Source organism: Trichophyton rubrum, assembly GCF_000151425.1.
Source record: "Trichophyton rubrum CBS 118892 genomic scaffold supercont2.3, whole genome shotgun sequence".
Lineage (NCBI taxonomy): Eukaryota > Fungi > Ascomycota > Eurotiomycetes > Onygenales > Arthrodermataceae > Trichophyton > Trichophyton rubrum.
The window spans coordinates 1263977-1284877 of record NW_003456426.1 but is presented as its reverse complement, the minus strand read 5'-3'; the positions used below and the strand labels follow the sequence as shown (position 1 = coordinate 1284877).

The following is a 20901-nucleotide window of genomic DNA, read 5'->3' as shown; positions in this document are numbered from 1 at the left end:
CTTTTTTTATCTGAAAATTTTTCTCGCAGCTTCGAAAAAACTTCTTCATCTCCAACATCAACTTCCAACCTCAACCCCGTCACCACCGCCATCAATCCTTTCCTCTCTCTCGCGTTTCCTTCGCTTCATCTATCACGCCCCTTCACTTCTTGTTTGTGTTTGTTTTTGCTCCTCTTCACACATAATGCTCGCCTCAAGAATCTGCCGCGCGGTAAGTAGCAAGCTGCAAGGGAAGCTCGCAGGAGCTCGAAAGAAGCCTATTGAATGCATTTTTTTTTGACTGACATTTAACCGTCTAGGCTCCTCGCGTGCCTACACAATTCATTCGCTCCCCTGCTTTCAGAGTCCCATCCACCTCGTTCAGACGATGGAACTCGACAGAGGGTGGTGAGGAGAAGGTCAAGGGCCAGGTCATCGGTATTGATCTTGGTACGTCTTGATTCCTACTATATGTGATGGAATTGATTATAGGATTGTCAATGGCCATGGGCTAACAATTGGCTACTCACAGGTACCACCAACTCTGCCGTCGCCGTTATGGAGGGAAAGACCCCAAAGATTATGGAAAACTCTGAAGGTAAGCCAAACAGGCGGTGTTTCATCTGATCACTATACAAAAAATAAAGAAATATGAACTAACAATCTATATAGGAACAAGAACCACTCCATCCGTCGTTGCTTTCACCAAGGATGGCGAGAGGTTGGTCGGTGTTGCTGCTAAGCGTCAGGCCGTTGTCAACCCAGAGAACACTCTCTTCGCTACCAAGCGATTGATTGGTCGTAAATTCACCGACCCAGAGTGCCAGAGAGATCTGTCAGAGGTTCCTTACAAGATCGTTCAGCACACCAATGGTGACGCCTGGGTTGAGGCTCAGGGCCAAAAGTACTCTCCCTCTCAGATCGGTGGTTTCATCCTCCAGAAGATGAAGGAGACCGCTGAGGGATACCTCAACAAACCAATTAAGAACGGTGTCGTCACTGTTCCTGCTTACTTCAACGACTCTCAACGTCAGGCTACCAAGGATGCTGGTCAAATTGCTGGTCTTAACGTTCTCCGTGTCGTCAACGAGCCCACCGCTGCTGCTCTTGCCTACGGTCTCGAGAAGGAGCAGGACCGTGTCATTGCTGTCTACGATCTTGGTGGTGGTACTTTCGATATCTCCATTCTCGAGATTCAGAAGGGTGTGTTCGAGGTCAAGTCCACCAACGGAGACACCCATCTCGGAGGTGAAGATTTCGACATCACCCTTGTCCGCAACATTGTCCAGCAGTTCAAGAAGGACTCTGGCATCGACCTCTCCGGTGACCGCATGGCCATCCAGCGTATCCGTGAGGCCGCTGAGAAGGCTAAGATGGAACTTTCTTCCGCTTCTCAGACTGAAATCAATCTCCCCTTCATCACTGCTGACGCTTCTGGCGCCAAGCACATCAACTCTAAGCTCACTCGATCTCAGCTCGAGTCTCTCGTTGACCCCTTGATACAGCGCACTGTTGAGCCAGTCCGAAAGGCCCTCAAGGATGCTAACCTTACTGCCAAGGATATCCAGGAAGTCATCCTGGTTGGTGGTATGACCCGTATGCCCAAGGTCACCGAGTCCGTCAAGAGCATCTTCGGACGCGAGCCTGCTAAGTCCGTTAATCCCGACGAGGCCGTTGCCATCGGTGCTGCCATCCAGGGTGCTGTCCTTGCTGGTGAAGTCACCGATGTCCTGCTTCTCGATGTCACTCCCCTTTCACTCGGTATCGAGACCCTCGGCGGTGTCTTCACCCGCCTCATTAACCGCAACACCACCATCCCAACCAAGAAGTCTCAGACCTTCTCCACTGCCGCTGATTTCCAGACTGCCGTCGAGATCAAGGTCTACCAGGGTGAGCGTGAGCTCGTCCGTGACAACAAGCTCCTCGGAAACTTCCAGCTCGTCGGTATCCCACCAGCCCACCGCGGTGTCCCACAGATCGAAGTCACTTTCGACATTGATGCCGACTCCATTGTCCACGTCCACGCCAAGGACAAGTCCACCAACAAGGACCAGTCCATCACCATCGCTTCTGGCTCTGGTCTCTCTGACTCTGAGATTCAGAACATGGTTAACGATGCTGAGACCTACCGTGCTCAGGATATTGAGCGCAAGGCCCTCATTGAAGGTGCTAACCGTGCCGACAGTGTCCTGAACGATACCGAGAAGGCCCTCAAGGAGTTCGAAGACAAGCTTGACAAGGCCGAGGCCACCCAGATCACTGAGAAGATCACCGCTCTCCGTGAAGTCGTTGCCAAGTGCCAGTCTGGTGAAACCACCATCACCGCTGAGGAGCTCAAGGCCAAGGTCGATGACCTCCAGACCTCCTCTCTTACCCTCTTCGACAAGATGCACAAGGCCCGCCATGAGGAGAGCCAACAGCAACAGCAGCAACCACCACAGGGCGAGGAGAAGCCCAAGGATGGAAGCAACTAAAAAGTGAATCAGAAAAAATCCCCTTGATACCATCAATTGAATTCTTTGGAGTTGGGACGCTTTGTTAGTCATACGGAGGGTCATGAGGTCATCGGATTTGTGCCTCTTTTATGTAAACTAACATTTGTACTTTTATAAATAACGTGTGTAATATTAGAAATGAATGCTTAAGACTAATAAAATACCCCCTCTCACAAGAATTTACATATGAATATATAACCACTTTGAAATTTCATTGCTGCTCATTAAATAATTATGTATATGGGGAGATAATTAACACCTAAATACAGCCCACTATCCAATCGATCATGCCATAGCAAAGCCAAACAAGACATCCATTTCCACCCACTGCCGTCCACACTTCTTCAGGTACCCATCCACAACAGATTTGACGGTGTCAAACCGTGCCCTATTCCACGCAATAAGTGCTAAGATTGCCTCTCTCTTTTCTACAGAGGCCTCCTTCTCCGCCATTCCCTTAGCTTTCTCGACATCCCACAATCCAGCAAAGTAAAGCAACTGGTTATATAGCTGCTTTTCACTATATTCATAGTGCATTCGACCAAGACAGCCTTCAGCACGTCCACGAGGCCCTAAACATCGTTGTCCGTAAACGCTCATTTGACGAGTTCGGTTGCCGCAGGCAGAGTCGTCACAAACGAGCCAGCCTTCGTAGTACTGTGCGGTTTGGGCTCGGATTTGACTTTCTAGCTGTGCAACAATCGATATGACTGTAAAAGCTTTGCCGCATGAAGGTTCAGGGCATAATAGACCGTTGGGAGAACACATATCTCGTGAGGCAACGAGGCCCTCGAATGTAGATTTTTTGCGGCAGAAGCGGCATTGGAGGGTTAGCCTGGCAGCTTTCTCAAATCGAATTGAGTCAGGGATTTGTGATTCAAGAGCGCATAACTCTGTTTCTTGCTGGCCGTGTGTGGCGTTGCTTGAGATTTGGTATTTTCTAACATCCAGACCGAGACATTCAGCGAGTCGCGCAGCGTCTGTACCGGGTATGGGGGCACATAGTCGCTCAATTGGAGGGAATATCTGTTTTAGCAGATAGAATTCGACGTCTGGCTTCAACCCAGAATCTGGCTTGATGACGTCTTGCAGGGTGTATGAGCGTTTGGCTGGTTGCAGCGAGGACGTCTCGGAGTCACCCAACGTTACTATATAAGAGATAACATCATTTGGGCGTACGGATTTGCCCCTCGCGAGCTCACGCAGAGCTACCTGTGCGGGAGGCATGGTCTCCTTGTTTGGATATTCATCTGGCTTTTTGGATAGTTTCTATAAGATAAGGTTAGAGAAAGTCTACCAAAGCATCAGTGTAGAATAAGCTTTGGAGGCTCGACGTACCGTATAAATAACATATTTCTGGACCGGAATCGCATATTCATGCATCTTCTGCGCTAGTTCCCGCAAGTAATCATGGATCTTGTTAAGGACGACTTCAACATCATCCCCGGACAAGATCTCATGCAGTAACTTAGTGGAAACCTCCTTTGACAAAGCACAAAATTCTCGACGTTTCATATCCAAACCCTTAACTTCGAGACGTTCAACGTACTTCCCATCTACCTCTGACAAGTTAATGGCGGCATATTTCTTCTTTGCGTGCAGAAGAAGCCTCTTGAACACATTGTCAATATCAATTTCAAGAAGTCTATATCTTTGGTTGACCAAACGTTTGAATTCATTTCCAACTTTGAGTGCCTCCTGAACATTGTCTGTGTTAGTATTGATCATGACTGAATCGGTATCACCGTAGATAACTCGAAGCTGGTTGGTCTCTGCAAGTTCCTTCGTGTTCCGTAAAATTTCTCGTCCTTTGAATGTCGTAAGCATTGCAAGAGGCCGGGCATAGAATCGTGATTGTGTGTAACCCAAACATCCGTACATGGAGTTCGCTGTTAGCTTCAAGGCTAGCTGTTTGGTATCCCAAAGAGCAAGTTCTTCGGGAGTAGCACTTTTGTCTTTCATCAGCTTTTTCACTTCTCTTCGACGGCTGACAAGAGTTGCAATGAGACGTGGTAAGATGCCTAAGGGCTGATCACTATCTGGGACCTCTGGCACGCTCTCCTCTCGGTCATTTTCAGACTATGTACTGATTAGTATACGTGCTCACTATGACAAAGCCAAAATACTTACCGATGCATGCCGATCTACCGTCGTAAAGCAAATATTAAACTCCTGGATGATACTGGGGTACAAACTGTTGAAATCCATGACGAGAACGTGTTTGTCGTAAAGACCCTTTTCAGGTTCAAAGACCAAGCCACCCTTGTATTTCTCCTTCTTCTTCTTATCTACTCCCTCTTCTTCTCCTTCATTTTCCTCGACCTTAATCTGGTTTTTGTGTCCATATTTGTCCGGGCAAATATATTTACCACGGTAAAACTCATGAAGCAAAATGTACTCATTTCGTTCAGCTCTAGTTCCGCTAAGCGTTCTAGACCAGGAGTTTCCAGCCAGATTGGTAAGAACTTTGGTTAAAGGAAGCATCTGTAGCTTGAGAACAAGCGCAGCAATGAAGTATGTATCCGCTTCGCAGTGACTGAGGAAGTTCATCAGCCCTTCTTTACTAGTTGCCCATGTTTTGAGAGCAGCTTCAGTGTCAACTTCTCGGCGCTGATCACCCTCGCCCAAGTAAAGTTGGCACATTTCAGTTAAGGTCCACGACTGACATTTCATCATCAAAGACTTGCCCATATCATTAGCAACATCGCAAAGAAGTCTTCCTGCTAGAAGTTGTCTGTCACTGAAAAATCCGGAGCCTTTTGAGAAATTTTTGGGCCATTCGCCACGCTTTAATCTGCCAATTCGGTGCCATCCAGGGGTTTTCTTCTCCTTCAATCGGCTGAGAAGGACGTTAAAATCCACCTCTTGAAGCTGATGGCCCATGATGACGTCTGGGTCAATTTTTTCGAACAAAGCTAAGAACTTGCTGAGAAGAAATTGTTCGGTTTTTTCAAGCATGACAGTCCCACGCTGCTTTTTAGCTTCGGCTTCAAAGCCAAGGGGGTAAGAGAGGTTTGAAGGCCTCATAACAGTGAAGGTTTTGCAAGGCAGGTTTTCTGGTGGTGTGGTATCACTGAGGGAAAGATTCTCATATACACGAGCCGAAGCAACGATAATCTCTTGCTTATTCTCCTTGACATTCAGCTGTGTTCTGAACGACAAGCTCATGAGTGTCAATGGGGGCGTTTCAATTTCTTCAGAATCCGGGACTAATGAAATTTCGGCAGGATTTGTGACCTCGCACTCAAGCTTGCACCATGAAGCTCCATTGACCGCTGTGAAGTCTGCATCTTCAATTTTTAGCCAGCAGGGACCCATGATATTCTTCCACAAGACGAATTGCTCAAAAAGGGCAGTATTCGTTCCGAAAACATGAGAAAAGGTCTCGCCTTTCAATTCCATCGGCAAGGCAGGTTTCGTGTAGGGATACATCAGCTTTAGGTATTCGGCTTCTTTAGGAATGTCCGGTAACTCAAAGGCGTATTTCCGAGTGCAAGGTTTGATTTTATGCATCTCAACTTTCGATCTGCTCATGATATTATCCACCTCCCCATAGACATCTTCCATGTCAACCTCCTCGCTGGTAGATTGGCCACGGACATATTTGTATTCTCGGGGTAGGAAATATAGTTTCCTAAGAATATTGTCGACTTTCACAAAAGCACTCACGTAGCTGTTGTTGGTCTTATTCTTGACCTTTCCGAATAAGCAGAGACTACCGTTAATTTCAGTGTAGTCCAACCAGAAAAATTTCAAGCTACCGTCCTCCTCTACGGCTTCCTGACAAGTGAGTTTTCCGAACCGTTGCATATCCGTGACTGAGCTGTTGAGAACATTCAATTTGTTCGTTACATCGTTCCAGGAAGAAGGATTGATCATTTCAGTTGTGGCTCGAGCCGGAGAAGAAGCCATAGGATCATCATATACTTCTTTTTTGACCTTTGGAGGTGGCCGCTTTCCAACCATGTTGACACTTGGTGTATTCGCACTATGATCCGCAACAGCTTCTGCTACATCTAGCATATCGTCGTCCCCGTCATCGTCATCTTCTTCCTTTTTGATTATGACTTGTTTCGATCTCGACGCACCGGCTGTCTTCCTCTCCACTGCACTAGCAACTGGGGATGAAGGCAATGGCTGCTCACTCATAATGGCATCGTCGTCTCCACCATCAAGAAAAACATCATCTTCAAATTCCGCATCTGCTGCTGAATTATCTTTTGGGTGTGGGCTGTCATTCTCCTGGTCGATCTCGGTCTTTTTCACTCTTGGTTTTGGTTGAGCTGGAGGGGAAACAATCCGTACTTTTCTCCTCGTCTCGGACTTTACGGATTTCTTGACAGGAACCTTCAGAGGGGCTATATTTGTCTCGACGTCACCTAGAATATCCGCAAGAAACGCTTCGTCATCGGCCGTAGCAACAGGCTAAATAACCAGAAATTCGTTAGACCCGATCAATGTCATATTTTACAGAGAAATAAAAGTAGAGACACATACCTTTGGTTTCGAGGTCTGCTTGGTGAGAGTGGCCGTAAAATACTTGTTAATCCCATTGTTTATTTCCTCCTTTTTCTTGTTATCTTCTTCACGTTTCCGCTTAGCAGCTTTCCCCCTAACTGGCAAGCCATCACTGTCACTGTCGCTAGCTGCAAGTCGGGTATCATCCCACTCTTCCCGGCCGTCGTCTGCATAGCCCTCACCATTATCATCAACTACAAAGTCATCGCGATCAAGTCGTTTTCGGACAACCTTCTTATAGCCTTCCTCGTCAACTTGTTCGTAAATATCTTCGTCTTCTTGGACTTCGTAAGTTGAAAGTCGCTTCTTTCCAGAGGCACGGAGAGCCTTTAGCTCTGCTAACGTTTTGGCACGAGAAGACATGATGCAATTGAAGGGCTAAAGCAGAAAACAAATCATAAAAACGCAGTGTCGTTAAAAAAAGAGTGTCGACTATGCGAACACTCTGGTCATGATACCTCGTTGTCCCTGGGAGAAAAGACGAGCCTCTCACAAATCTCGCGTTGTGAGATCCAAACCAATTAACAAACTTTAAAAAACCGCGTTTCGCGTCAGTTTGACGCGCGCAAATAGAAACTTTTAGTCATGTGATAAACTTTATTTTGAGGTTACTTTGTCAGCCATTTAAGCGAATAATAATACCCACGACTCGAGGTCATTATTTTAACAGGGAGCAAAAGCTTGTCTATACATGGGGAGTAGAAGGTGCCGAGCGAAATGAAAATGAAGACAGTCATCTACGTTCTCTAGAGCACACTTAAAAGAAGTTGGAGTAATCGGGGGTTTGACATAATAGGTTTAGAGTCTACCACAAAAGACAGATATTTGACATTCGTTAATACATTAAAACCTCATGACCAAACCACCCGTTAACGCCCAAAGCCCGACACCATTTTTTTGTTTTGACTAGCTTAGTTCATCTGTTTGATAAGGGCGTTGATGTTCTCCTCACGGTTACCAGTGTCACCACCCTCGATGAAGTGCTTGAACTTGCGAGTGCGGAAACCACCAGTAGGGTTGGAGAGCTTGAATGGCCACAAGAAGTTGCTAGCCTGCTTGAAGTTGGGGCCGACAGTGTAGATCTCATGGATCAAGTCTTCCATGCAGACAATGCCGTACTTGCCAAGGTTCTCCTCAATAAGCTGGTTGTCGGTAAGGGCAATACGCTGCTTGTTGATCTTTCCGTAGCCACGCTTGTAGATGAGTTCACGAACGCTCTTAAGGTTGGGGTAACCATAGGCAATGTATGGGTCAACAATGGTCAACATCTCAGCGGTAGCCTTGGTGAGCTTGACGAAGACTCCGTTGTTGATCTGGAGAAGACGGAGAAGCTGCAGAATCTTGCGAGGCTTAGGAGCAATCTTGTTGATACTATACAATTGTTAGAATGCGATGTTATGTAGCTGAGAAGATAAATCGGTACTAACCCCTTGATACGGACAACGAAGACGAGCTTGGGCTGAGCAGGGACATAGAGGGAACCCTCCTGCTTGCTCAAACGAGCCAAGCGGATCTTCTCACGCTCAGCATCACGGTACTCCTTGACATAAGACTCGGCACGCTTGAAGATGACAGCACGCTTGCTCTTGTTGGCCTATAGATAACGTTCAGTCAGTATAAACGTTACCCATCAGATATGATACAATATATATTGTTTTGGGTTGCAACTTTCAGACCCGAAAGATGGTTAAAGTGAAAGCGACAGCATCGACTTGAAGGTCTAGTCGCATCGTTGGTAATATCATCACAAGACAAAGCAAGAAATATAACAAGGGCGCGGGAGATGCAGAATAAGGGTGTCAAACTAACCTTGCGGCGCTTCTCAAGCTCAGCGGTGCGGTTGGCTCTGGCCTTCTCCTGGCTCTTGCGCTTCTTCAAGAGGGTCTCAGGAACAAGGACCTGGTCCTGGGTTGGGACAGTGCTAAATGCCCTATGTCAGTATAGTCCGATCCACGTATAGTGAAATAATCTCGCCGAGTGTAAGAACTGCAGCTTATAGTGCCACATTCTCAACTGAAGGCGTTTGATCAAGACTCGACGAAATGTTTTTAATCAATGAAGACTTTGGATTGTTCTGACAGTAGGTACTAGCATATCCAGGCATATATGGATATAGCTTTCCCTATTACTCGAACTATCGCTAAGTATCCTCAATTGACAAAGCCCCATGCAATTACTGCGCGGGATAACTGTGCCTGTCTATTTTCGCAATCATATGGACAACCAATGCCTCATGCGAGGACTGGTACCCAATGCGAGTAGACCCGACAATAAATTTCAAGGAGAAAGTTGTGACACCTTCAGCCTCAATGCCCCATTAACGTCTCCCTATAGACCTTCATTCCTTGCTATCTGTAGACCACTCGGAAGGGTTTCTGAGGGAGCGCCGGGATGGTTCGAGCTGGTGCTAACATCAATCACATCTAAGTGATACGGTGCAAGCGACTCCAGCGAGAAGGACGGACTATAACCCAACACTACCACACACGGGACTGAGATTAGTGAACAGGAAAAAGAAGGGAAGCATACGTAGAGGTGGGAGCCATGTCGAAGGAGTCTGGTGTCGACTTGTGCTGGATTTGCTGGTCGAAAAAATGTCGTTGAAGTCGCGAGATCAAAAAAAGAAGCAGAAACGAAAGTTTTGAAGAAGTTTTTGTGTTTTGTGGAAAGAAAAAGACGCTAGTCCTGGTTAGTCAGATTATATCACGTGGATGTTGGCTTTTGGACTTTTAGGGCTAATGTTGATGAGTCAGCGGTTTTATCGATAAGACGTGGAAAAGACCTTTTGAGGACAGCGAGAGAGGAAGAGAAGAAGACAGCAACATAGCGACGAAGAGAAACCCGACAACAGGAGGTCACAGGCAAGTTACGAGACAATAAGGGCTCGCTATGTCGTCCCGTCGCGGTGTTGGACTAGGAGCGTTTGTGAATAAGAACCAGGCTTCGCAGTCCTTTGCAACACATGGCGCCAACCTGAAGTCAACACATGCGAGCTCACTCCAGACACAGCTATCAGTTTTCCAGTCCCTCCTACATACCTTCGCCCTCGAACATGGAGAGACTATCAAGTCAAATCCGACCTTCAGAGCAGAGTTTGCCCGCATGTGCCACGCCATAGGAGTCGACCCACTAGCAGCCAGCAACATCAAGGGCAAAGGGAAAAGGGGACTCGGCGAAGGTGGTAGTTTCTGGACGCAAATACTCGGCGGAGATGTCAACGACTTTTACTTCGAAGTTGCTGTCAGAGTAGTTGAGCTTTGCAGAGAGACGCGCGCAGAGAATGGCGGCCTGATCAGTGTTGAGGCTTGCCGGAAGGTGGTAGGAGCTGGTAAGGCTATTGGAGGGGGATTAGAGGTTTCCGAGTAAGCCCGCTCTCTTGAGTATGTGACTTATGTCTGATATAATTACTGACATCGTATTAGGGATGATATACTCCGTGCTGTCGAGTCTCTGGTACCACTTGGATCCGGCTTTAAAGTCGTCAAAGTTGGGAGCAAGAAATTCATCCGGTCTGTTCCTAAGGAGCTTAATACGGACCAAGCTACCGTTCTGGAAGTCATCCAGCTCCTAGGTTTTGTAACAGTGTCTATGCTACAGTTAAATCTACAGTGGGAAAAAGCGAGATCAAAGACGGTTATCGGTGACCTTCTTGCGGACGGTCTTGTCTGGGTTGATTCACAGGCTGCAGAAGCGGAATACTGGTCTCCCCAATATCTACAAGATAGCGGGTGAGATGGCCGTATATTTAACTTGAAACTGGAAGCATTTTCCAACTTAAGAGTTGGCTGATCTTCTTACTCACACACGAGCATATGTCGCCCGTGTTGAATACCGTTGGTGAATCGCACCCACAGCTAAATACCAGGAAGACGGACGTTACCTGCTGCCAACCTGCGATTGGAAGCAAGCCCTCTACCAGCACCATGGTATAGAAATGTTCAATCCTGAAGCCTAAATATTTATCCGGTCTATTCGGTGTCCATTCAAAGTTATGGATGGCCCGATGATAGTCGGTTGGGCCTCGAGGACGAGAGTACTTATGTTTATAATCAACATTCGATAGTCGAACATTGAAGAGTGAACCACTGAAGTTTTGATTTATTTAACCTGCCATTGATCGTTTATAATATGCATGGACATTTTTGAACCCTGCCAAATGGCGTAGATGCAGACTCAACCCCAAGCATTCACTGAAGACAGAGCCGGTACACATAAATAGGAAAAGAAGTAAAAAGCAGACAAGAACCATTAAGAAAACGAAAGGAGGAAATGATGCTGATACAGAAAATCATAAAACACATCATTTCATTAACTTCTCGGGTGTCAAAAAAAGGGGTTTGATGATAGAAGAAGGGGGTTAGAAGGGATAACTCGTTCATGCTCTGATTGCTCCACCAAGGGCACCACCGCCGAACTGCTGGTTACCGGGCCTTCTACCTTGTCCTCCAATACCACCGCCACGGCCACCACCACCTCGCTGTCCGCCTCTGCCACCTCGTCCACCACCTCGTCCGCCATGACCCTGGTCACGTTGGAACGCATTGGTCATACCTTGTGTTCGTTGTTCAAGGGTCTTCTCGTTAGCTTCTAGTAGAGACATGGACTTGTCTGCAAGAGTAACGATTTGACTCTGGAGTCTAGAAAGCTCAACGCCCTTGCGGAAGACAATGGCGTCGTTAACTTGGTCGAGGGCAGCGCTGAGTTCTTCGTGAGAAATCATGCGGCTGACAATAGCAGAAATTCTTTTCTCGGAGAGCTCAAACATGGCGGCGAGGGTGCTGATGGAGAGGGTATCGTAGAATGGAGCGTAGGTGAACAGATAGGTGCGTAGGCCTTCCTCTTGGATTTGCTCGGCAAGCATGATTTTGATCTTGTCGGGCTGGGCCATCAAGTCCCAGATCTTGATGGAGTTGAGGGTGGCCGAGGCCTTCTTCCAGTCGCCAGCTGCAAGGAACTTGGCGCTCATGATAACACCATCACGCGTGTTCTCTGGTGGGCCGGTGAAGACTTGTCTCTCGTTGTAGTCGAGCATTCTTCGGAAAGTCTTGGAGATGATTCGGCGCTTAAGTTCGGGGGAGGAAGAGCTCTGGGCCATCAGAGGAACCTCAAGGAACATACTAGAGGTGAGGTAGATGCACTCGAGGAGCTCGAGGTTGATGTGCATGTGGAAGGGGAGCTGGCGTTGACGCTCAAGTTTCTCCTGCTCGGGGGAGACAGAGGAGTATCTCTGCATGATGATCCCCTGAGCCAGAAGCTCCTTTTGTCGTCCACTTCCGCAAACCTCAGAGAGGGTGTTTTGGGCTTCATAGACAAGTCCGGCACGGAAAGCGCAGAGACCAATCTGCACAAGCGTCCGGTTGAAGAGGATCTGTGTGCTAACGTCAAAGTTGGAGATGTTCTCTGTGAGATGGGACATCAACATGAGGTCTCTGGCGCGGTGGTATTTGTCATGAAGGGCGAGGAAGTAGATCTGGCAGAGCATAGCACGAGCTCTGATGATGCCGTCACTGTACTCGAACAGATAGTTACACAGGGTCTGTACCAAGGCGGTGACATATGTGCTCTTTGCTCGAGGGGTGATCGATGAGTCAAGCTTCTCAGGAACAACCTTCCAGGAGTTTTCTTCCATTATGTTGACGACCTGTGCAGGCTTGAAGTAGACGTGCTCTAGTCTTCGCATCAGAAACTCTGTTTACGCTATCTTGTCTGGGCTCGGACTTCTCGATCTCATTGAGGTTCTCAACGTAGATCAAGGCACGAACAATGTTGTTGTATAGTAGCTGCTCGTCACTGAGTCTCTCAATGTACTCGGCTGTGTGAGGGTCAATGTGTTGCAGCGAACGGGTGAGCTCGTCATCTAATCGTTCAACCAGAGAGACAATGCTTCCAGGCACCTTAAGTACTTCACCAGGGGCCAGCTGTGGCATCTTCTCATCGTCTTCCCACTCTTCAGCACCTTCGGTGACAACATACGAAGGATTCTCCTCCAGGGTCTGGAGCAGGGTGGTAATCTCTCGCTCGGCGAGTTTCCATTGATCAGTACTCAAGAAGTTGTTTACCGAAGTGGTGCTGAGGTCGAAACGAGTAGAGATGAGGGTTAGGAGGATTCGGATAGTGTGGTATGGTGTAGTGGCAACCTCAAGGAGTTTTTCCATAGTTCGGATTTGCTCCATACGGTCGGTGTTTTTCTTGCCTCTAGACTCCACCACAACACGGAGGTGCTTGAGAATGCTCTCTGGGGTATACTGGAGAGCCTTTCCACCACGGCCAACGGTCGAGAATCCAGTGTCGTCTCCAATAAGAACATCCTCAACTCGGGTAGCGGCACGGGGAGCACGCTCCACAACCACAACTTCTTCCTCCTGGTCTGGCTCCATGTACTCCTCCTTGTTCTCTCTGTACTTTTCGATCTCGGTGACATATTCCTTATTGTTTTTCTTTAGACGCTGCTTGACAGTATTGAAGCCCTTGGCGTTGTTGGCGTTCATCTTCTTCGTGGACACTTTCTGCTTCGCAAGCGTCTCGTTCATGAAGTCCTCCAGATCGGCGATAGCCTTGATATAGACCTTTGGAATAGGCCCAGACTGGACAATCTTTGCAGTCTGCCTGTTCAGCTTATCAAACTCTACACCACCAAGTCAGTTTTCTCTTATCAAGAGATACCCCCCCGCAGTCCACGGCCAACCCATTCTCTAGACATACCTGTAGAAATAACAGCCCAGTCATTGATTCTCTCCGCATTATCAATGACCTTGATTGTATGTTCCAACTCCTCTAGCCTCTTATCCTTCGCACTCTTCATGACCGTAACCCGCTCCTCATCTTCGTCCGATTCAACGGCGGCCTTGGTCGACTTGTAGAACTTGCTCGCACCCTGCAGACCGCCATCTTCATCGGAATCACTCTCCTCCTCCGAGGACTCCTCCTCGCTGGACTCCTCTTCACTAGACTCCTCCTCATCATCTTCCGGCTTATCGCGATCGCTGTAGAGCTCCTCCTCGTCTGAGGACGAGCTTTCGCTGTCACTGCCGCCGTGGAAGAAACGAGACATCGTGCTGGTCAGGACAGGCGTTCGGGCTTTTTGTTCCGTGTGCTAATCTCTCGACAAACCTGACGGAAACGCTGGAGATGTCTGTGGTCTGGTCGGTGGTTGTTTTGTTCGCTCGCTCGCTTTCTTTTCGCTCCTCAAAAAACGGCAAACTCGATAAAAAAAATCTAAGCGAGGGTGGCTAGCCCGATCAGGTTAGCGCGGGTCATTTAACAGCCCAGGCATCGACAGAACAAAATCGCCAACGACAAGTCCAGCATCCAGCATTTGATAGCTGTTGATGACTGTTGAGCACCTTTGATCGTTGTTACTTCCTTTACTGATTGGGAGTAGCTAAGCTTACTCCTGAAGTTGCTCTCAAGATGCTCATTGGGGCTTTTTTTTTAGAGTGCCTACGTCATGAGGTCATATTCATATACCCAAGTCCCGCGGGCTAAAGAGATGTATCTATAGCAGACATCGTCTATCATGACAGGACGGCAGTTGATCCAGTCGTTGGTGTCTAATACTGGGTTGTGGCATATTCTATCACGATAGCTACAAGAAACCAGACGCTGTCGGATGCTTTTCTGCAATTGCGTGCCTCGCATCTGCAGTTTGCAGAGGACTACATTGCCCACTTAATAGATCCATAAAGTATGGCTAGCGGGTAGAACAGCGTGGGGCTATTCATATATCCATACTGCTCGGCTGTATACAGAGGGATCGAATCTTTTATCACAGAGCTTCATACTGAATAACACCCATCTAAGCGGACGCCACCGTTTACATGAATGGCAAAGGGCACAATCATAGCCATTTACGTCAAAAATATCCTTATTATCGCGAAAGATGAGAAGGAAATCATTAAGACGAAGAAAACGGTTACGACTATATATAAAATGAAAAACCTGGAGACTATATATTAGAAAAAGGTCCTGGGTATAGAGGTTATTGAGGAAGGGCGCCAGATAACGAAGACAGCCCTCAAGCAAATATTCTATAAATGCTCGAAGAGTTTATAATAAAGGATTATAAGTATACGGTAGATAGAGCATAGAATAATATCCCCTAGGTTACCAATATCCGAACACGAGCTTTACAGATCAATAATTAGGAAGCTAATATTTGCAACTATTACCTACAGATCTGATACTCTACGTGTAACGGCACGGCATAGCTAGTACCTTACAGAGCTAAACACGTACTGAGATCCCTCGCCAGAACTGCTGAATACAGAGTTAGATATACGAAACAAGACATTAGAATCGTTGCTTACAATGATGCATCCATCCTACAGGAACCACCGTCAGATTCGATGGACTAACTATAGTCGAAATCTCACAAAAGTGCCAACAGGATCGAATTCGTTTATTGGTTACAAGCCCAGATCGGAGACCCGAAAGGCCTACCAATAAAGCAGCGCGATTCTTCTAAAACTCAGCCAATTCGACCTTAGCAAGGAAGATATTATCGTAACTTCTGTCTACTGCCTTTTCCCCTCGAACATAAGCTGGCCTGGATCCAGGAAGTTAAACACTAGGAATAATTTTCAGAAGGGAGATTCTGCGATTTATTTTTGGCTCATTTTACCATTTCTAGCTGGAATTAGGTGTCAGAATCAACCTTTCCTTGGCCTCTGTATATCCTAGTTACTAGACGTGAGCATCTTCCTGTATATCTACAACTAACTACACACCCAGCATATCTTTCCAGTGTAGACTGAGGCGAGTCGATATAATATGTTATGAGATAACATAAACTACCAACTCCAACGCTATGGTTAACAAGTTAGAGATATAGGAACAAAAAAATCGAAATTCAAAGTAATGACGTAAATCAAAAAGTCAAACAGTAAAGCTGATAGAGAAGATGAAGCGAAGCAAAGTGGGAATATAGAAAGTATAAGCCTATAATCGGTCCATCAAACGGTTGCATCCTTGTTTGTGGATGTTGTTATACTGGAATAGAAAACCAAAAAAAAAAAAAAAAAAATAAAATAAAATAAATAAATAAATAAAAATAAAAAAAATAGAGAGAAAAAAAGACGACCACTTGAAGGTCAAGAGATATAAATGTTGATAAAAAGGGGAATAATAGAACGGAATATATAAAGGTAACGAAATGGAAAGAAAAGAAGAAAACAGGGGCCATTCATATCTCCTCCTTTTTTACCCCTCTTGTCTCATTCGTTTCAGGAGAGGTATCATTTTCATCCACCAATACCTAACCAACATACACAGAGCATAGCATTCCCTTATATTCATCATCAGTGACAATTCTGTTTTCGTCCTTTCTCTCATTCGCCGAAGCTAATTGCCTCATCCATCGTCAACCAAGTTCGATTTAATTCAACTTGTTTATCCCAATACCCTAAGATCCAAGTTGTGCGGGCGTTCCATCGCGTGATATAAGTGTGTTCTGTTTGACGCGCGCAAGGCCATTGGCTATGTGCACGTCTATTGTAGATGCCTTGCGAAGAGTATATAATGTTTGATGAGTGGAGTGGAGAGGCAGGGGGCGGGATGTTGGGTAAATGTACATAAGTGAGCCAAACCCGGATTTCAAGGTCCAGGGATAGTTAACCCTTTGCAGAGCCCGATTGGGTTATTGGCTTTTTAGGGTGGTTGTTTGTTTGGGGCTGTACGGCCAGTTGAGGTGAGTTGTATCCCCAATTGGTACAGTTGGAATAAAATAAACGTGAAATGGTAGCTGAAAAAATTTTCAATTGAAACGTTCAATCAGTGCCACTGGTTCTGGTTCTGGTTCATGAAGCCATCTCCCAGTGCACCATCTTCGAGACTGCGGATGAAGTCTCTATTTCGGCCGTGTGAACCGTTGTTTCTTGCCCGGCTGGTTCGTCTTTGACCTGGACCGGAAGCATCTGGGTACCCGTCTGCTGGAGGCGGGTAGTACGCCGGGCTAGGCTGGAGTCGAATGGGTGAGTTGGGGTCCAAGTGGCTAGCTACCCGTTGTATAGACGGTGGAATACCACTCTGCTGTTGATCCATTGTCGTAGCCCGTTGTCGACCCGCGCGCGTAGTTGCTTGCGCGTATAGGTTCTGAGAGGAGCCATATTGTGTTTGCTGCGGTGGCATAGACATATGGCCAGACTGCATGATGGGCATTTGATAACCTTGTTGGGTAGGATAGGGTGGTGGTGGGCCCTGTTGCTGCTGAGGCTGTTGCTGTGGAGGCGGAGCCGGGTGTTGCTGCTGTTGCTGGGAATTATACATGTTGTTGTAGACTGGTGGAGGTTGATTGTGTGGTGCGTTGAATTGGTTCATTTGAAGAGCATAAGCAGATTGAGCAGCAGCAGCAGCGGCAGAGTTTGCCTGGGCTTGAGCTGCTTGTGCTTGTGCAGCTTGGGCGCGTTGCTTGGATGCTGCTTCTGCTTGTTGCTGCTGTTGAACTCCGGGAGCAACAGATTTGTTAATGACAGAGGATTTAAGGTGGACCGGAGGGACGAATGGTTGGGTGAACTTTTGCTGCGTGATGAAGGGGTGGAGTTTTGCTTGCTGCGGAGACCATCTTTCAAGAGGATTGATGGATAGGAGGCCGCGAACAAAATCAATGAATGCCACGCGGTTATTCATTTCTGTTGACCAGAGTTAGTTACAATTCACCACAACATGCTGGGGCAATACACATACCTCTGTCAATTTCGGCCTGCTTCATGTTCTTCCGCGGCATTGCGTATGACCTGATGATTTCTGGCAGTGTAGTAGCCTGGAAGTACTTCTTGCTTGGCTGTTCCTTGGTGTTATGCTCGCGAGAATATTGTTCCATGCTCTTCAATCTAAAACTCTGTCGACCAAACTCATCTTGTGTCTTCTCAAAGAATTCACCAGCCTGCTTCCCGTTCTCAAGCATCCATACTGGAGGCAAGCCTAGCATTTCCGTTATTCTAGCTATTTGGTTGTACTCCGATGATCCAGGGAAGAGTGGAAGGCCGAGGAAGAGCTCAACAACAATGCATCCGAGGGACCACATATCAATTGCCGAGGAGTATCTGCAGAGACGTTAATAATTAAATTATAAAAGAGTACATTGAGTAAGAATTACTTACGGCAATCCTAAGAGAACTTCGGGTGAGCGGTAAAATCTAGATTGGATATAGGTATAGACAGTTTGTCGTTCGTCACACGCAGACCCGAAGTCGATAATCTTGATTATGGGGCTCTCGAGGCTTTTTTTAATATGTTAGTCACCAATTGTTAAAGGCAAGGAAAGCGGCAACGTACTTCTTTAGCAAGATGTTCTCCGGCTTTAGATCGCAATGTATCAGTCTGGCTTTGTTCAAGAGTGCGAGCCCATTAAGCAGCTGCTGAGCGAACACTCTCACGAGTGTGGTACTCAATCCACGGAACTGATTCTGCTTGATCAACTCGTAAAGATTAACGCTGAGTAACTCAAACACTAAGCACAGATGTTGGCGATGGATGAAGGTGTCCTTTAGTCGAAGTAGATGGTGGTCATCGTTCTTGTCAAGTTTGCTGCTAATCTGCTAACTGTTAGCTGCAAGTCTAGTCCGGTAACGTTCGCATCGACATACCAAATCCAAGACTGAAACTTCCATCATACTCTGGTTGAAGTATGCAGTCCTATTCTTGATGACTTTCACGGCAATGACTTCCTGCGTCTTTAGATTTTGACACTTGACTACTTGTCCAAAAGTTCCTTGGCCGAGGACGTCGAGGATAAGGTAGCGGTTCCTAGTAGACAAGGAGTCAGTATGCTGCTGTGGGCTCGACGTGTGCAAAGTGTCAAGAGCGTCGTACTTGTGGTTTGCTTCCTCGCTGCCGAGAATATCGTTGACGTAGAGAATATAGTCGCTATCATCGTTATCGTAGCCATCGTTCTTGACACCTTTGCTCGGCTTCGTCAGCACACGTCGAGGGTTCCTAGATGATTCGTATTTGAAGGTCGGGTTGCAGATTCGATACGTTGCGGGTAGATGTGTTTGTGAGGGCTTGTAGAGGCTAGTGTGAAAGATAAGATAAAGAGATTAGCATTAGCGTCGATATAGCGATAAAGGTGAGCGCTGCGGGGAAGCATACACTGATAAACCCTCCCTCTGGGTTTGCTCGTCGGAAAGCTGGCTGCTTGTTGATCCTAGGTTGTAGCTCGCTGATGCATTTGATACTCTGGAACTTTGGTACGGGACCCCTGCCCATGCCGACACTCGGACTCCCGCCAGCTGACTGAGGCTGATACGAAACTGGGCGATGAGATTTTGAGTCTTGGCCAAATGCGGAATGGAGCTGAAGGGTCGCAGACTGCGGATAGTATCTCTCCGGGCTCATATCGTTGGACTGCATGGGGGGTAGGCGTGGGGCATGCGGTCGTGAGGGTGCGGCTGGAGATGTGTTAGTAAGATGATTGTCAATGTAAGGGTTTGCTGCGTGTTCAGGAGGAACTGGTTTATGAACAGTGAAAGGGAAATGGTCATCATTAGACCTAGAGTGTAGTGATGGAGGATTGCTGAAATCCCAGTCCACCTTTGCCGAGATGGGAGGCGTTGAGGCCTCCTCTCGCACGGTGATGGCTATGGGCTGTATCAACAGTTCGCCAGCGAGGAGAGGCAGAGAGTGAAACCGGCGGTCTTGAGGTGATTGAGAGTGAAACAGTGCTGAGAACATACATGGTGGTGATTGATATGATTGCGAGGCAGAGTAGTTGTTTGTACTGGTAGGCGAGGGATGCGAGCTGGACTTCGCGGTGGGAGGGAAGCCATATGTATTCTGGGCGGCGTTGGGGCTCATGTTATACGGCAAAGTGGGCGAGATGATGTTCATGGGAGAATATTTGCGGGCAGCGGAGGAGGTTTCTTCATTAGCGAGGTATTGCGACGAGTTTCGCTGGTGCGTGGGCGGTCGAGCAGAGTACTTGGCTCTGTTGTAAGGGTCCGCGTCTTCCATGTGGGTGTCATGATCCAGATCGCGAGCGTTGGGCGTGCCAGAGCCGTTGCCGTTGCCAGAGGGTGAGGGGACCATGGAGGTCGGTCTGAGGCTTGCAGGCACCTTGGACACGCTGCCAGGTGGTTGATACGTCTCGTACGTGAAACCGCGAGGAGGCTGGTGTGTCTGTCCGTGGTCGACGGCTGAGTGGCCAGTGTTGGGAGTGAACTGGCCAGGCTTGTTCTCCGGTATATCGGAGTAGGTTCTGCCACTGTGGTTCCATATTTTCTTGCTGCCCGAGAAGCTGCAATAATAACAACAATAATACTCCGTATCCGCTTTATCAACCTGCCTGTTTGGATTGCTGTACGTGCTCGTTCGCCTCTTGTTTACCACGGGGGTGGCTTGACGCAAAACGATTGCCAAACGGGACACCGGCCTGAACTGCCCGTCCGTGTGTAGTGAGCAGAAGCAGCAGGGCACCTTGATACTTTGTGTATTTCGGCAGCGGGTATGTCTGCGAGTCGGAGGAGCCGGCGCTGCAGAGGCGTGTGTTGCGACTGGGGGAGTATTTTTAATATGCTAAACGGGCGGGCGAAATGTCTAGCAGCGCATCATCGAGCCGGCGAGACGTCGACAGGCTCACAGGCAGAAGTAATTGCAGTATCCACGGTCACTTGCCCGGCCATGCAGCAGTCTCGTAGACCTGGAGCAGATATTACTGGGTGGCCGCTCGATGGTTTCGACGGTGGAGGAGCAAGACGGGCGGCGGTGGCGGCTGGGGGGTGGGATGCGGCCCCTGAAAAAGGACACAGCGGACGGGCGGCAGGATGAAGAAGCCCTGGGCCTGTCAGGCTGCTGTCTCTGGCTGTCCGTCTGTCGAGTGCTGCTGTCGCTCTGGGAGGTGATGGATGCGATGAAGTGGACGAGGACAGGCGAGGGAGAAGTTTGAGGTTGCAAGTCTGGGAGTTGCGAAGTCAGC

At 47.7% G+C, this 20901-nt stretch overlaps 6 protein-coding genes across 7 annotated transcripts; 2 read left to right on the top strand and 4 right to left on the bottom strand.

The window, feature by feature from the left end:
- Positions 1 to 184: 184 nt before the first annotated feature.
- On the top strand, positions 185 to 2453 carry TERG_03206 (hsp7-like protein; the record flags this gene model as incomplete). 2 transcript variants are annotated; one of them, XM_003236109.1, is made up of 4 exons in its annotated part: positions 185 to 211; positions 300 to 429; positions 512 to 577; positions 652 to 2453. In XM_003236109.1, the coding sequence occupies 4 exons, from the start codon at positions 185 to 187 to the stop codon at positions 2451 to 2453; spliced, it is 2025 nt and encodes a 674-aa protein (XP_003236157.1). The 2 variants fall into 2 exon arrangements, with proteins under 2 accessions (XP_003236157.1, XP_047605875.1); XM_047749536.1 differs by lacking the exons at positions 185 to 211; positions 300 to 429 and having other exon boundaries at positions 538 to 577.
- Positions 2454 to 4580: 2127 nt separating this feature from the next.
- TERG_03205 (uncharacterized protein) lies at positions 4581 to 6623 on the bottom strand (the record flags this gene model as incomplete). Its single annotated transcript, XM_003236108.2, has 1 exon — positions 4581 to 6623. The coding sequence occupies one exon, from the start codon at positions 6621 to 6623 to the stop codon at positions 4581 to 4583; it is 2043 nt and encodes a 680-aa protein (XP_003236156.2).
- A 1280-nt stretch (positions 6624 to 7903) lies between these two features.
- TERG_03204 (60S ribosomal protein L7) lies at positions 7904 to 9538 on the bottom strand (the record flags this gene model as incomplete). The annotated part of the gene is made up of 4 exons (XM_047748043.1): positions 7904 to 8363; positions 8420 to 8586; positions 8802 to 8913; positions 9522 to 9538. The coding sequence occupies 4 exons, from the start codon at positions 9536 to 9538 to the stop codon at positions 7904 to 7906; spliced, it is 756 nt and encodes a 251-aa protein (XP_047604017.1).
- Positions 9539 to 9809: 271 nt separating this feature from the next.
- TERG_03203 (uncharacterized protein) lies at positions 9810 to 11008 on the top strand. Its single transcript, XM_003236106.2, has 2 exons — positions 9810 to 10354; positions 10415 to 11008. Exons 1-2 carry the CDS (start codon positions 9882 to 9884, stop codon positions 10722 to 10724), a joined length of 783 nt encoding a protein of 260 aa, XP_003236154.1. The 5' UTR covers positions 9810 to 9881; the 3' UTR covers positions 10725 to 11008.
- Positions 11009 to 11022: 14 nt separating this feature from the next.
- On the bottom strand, positions 11023 to 14127 carry TERG_03202 (eukaryotic translation initiation factor 3 subunit C). Its single transcript, XM_047748042.1, has one exon. It carries the CDS (start codon positions 12670 to 12672, stop codon positions 11368 to 11370), a length of 1305 nt encoding a protein of 434 aa, XP_047604016.1. The 5' UTR covers positions 12673 to 14127; the 3' UTR covers positions 11023 to 11367.
- A 1920-nt stretch (positions 14128 to 16047) lies between these two features.
- Positions 16048 to 19247, bottom strand: TERG_03201 (uncharacterized protein). The gene is made up of 4 exons (XM_047748041.1): positions 18801 to 19247; positions 18089 to 18734; positions 17673 to 18031; positions 16048 to 17617 (listed from the first exon to the last, which is right to left on the bottom strand). The coding sequence occupies exons 3-4, from the start codon at positions 18010 to 18012 to the stop codon at positions 16761 to 16763; spliced, it is 1197 nt and encodes a 398-aa protein (XP_047604015.1). The 5' UTR covers positions 18013 to 18031; positions 18089 to 18734; positions 18801 to 19247; the 3' UTR covers positions 16048 to 16760.
- Between the last annotated feature and the right edge of the window lie 1654 nt (positions 19248 to 20901).

What these genes read in the sequence shown, in the direction of transcription:
- TERG_03202 (XM_047748042.1), bottom strand. Translation starts at nt 12,672, where the DNA reads ATGCGAAGACTAGAGCACGTCTACTTCAAGCCTGCACAGGTCGTCAAC.
- TERG_03201 (XM_047748041.1), bottom strand. Translation starts at nt 18,012, where the DNA reads ATGTGGTCCCTCGGATGCATTGTTGTTGAGCTCTTCCTCGGCCTTCCA. An exon ending in GCAGGCCGAAATTGACAGAG is followed by an intron (nt 17,618 to 17,672) that starts GTATGTGTATTG and finishes TCTGGTCAACAG; the next exon opens with AAATGAATAACCGCGTGGCA.
- TERG_03203 (XM_003236106.2), top strand. Translation starts at nt 9,882, where the DNA reads ATGTCGTCCCGTCGCGGTGTTGGACTAGGAGCGTTTGTGAATAAGAAC. An exon ending in GGGGGATTAGAGGTTTCCGA is followed by an intron (nt 10,355 to 10,414) that starts GTAAGCCCGCTC and finishes ACATCGTATTAG; the next exon opens with GGATGATATACTCCGTGCTG.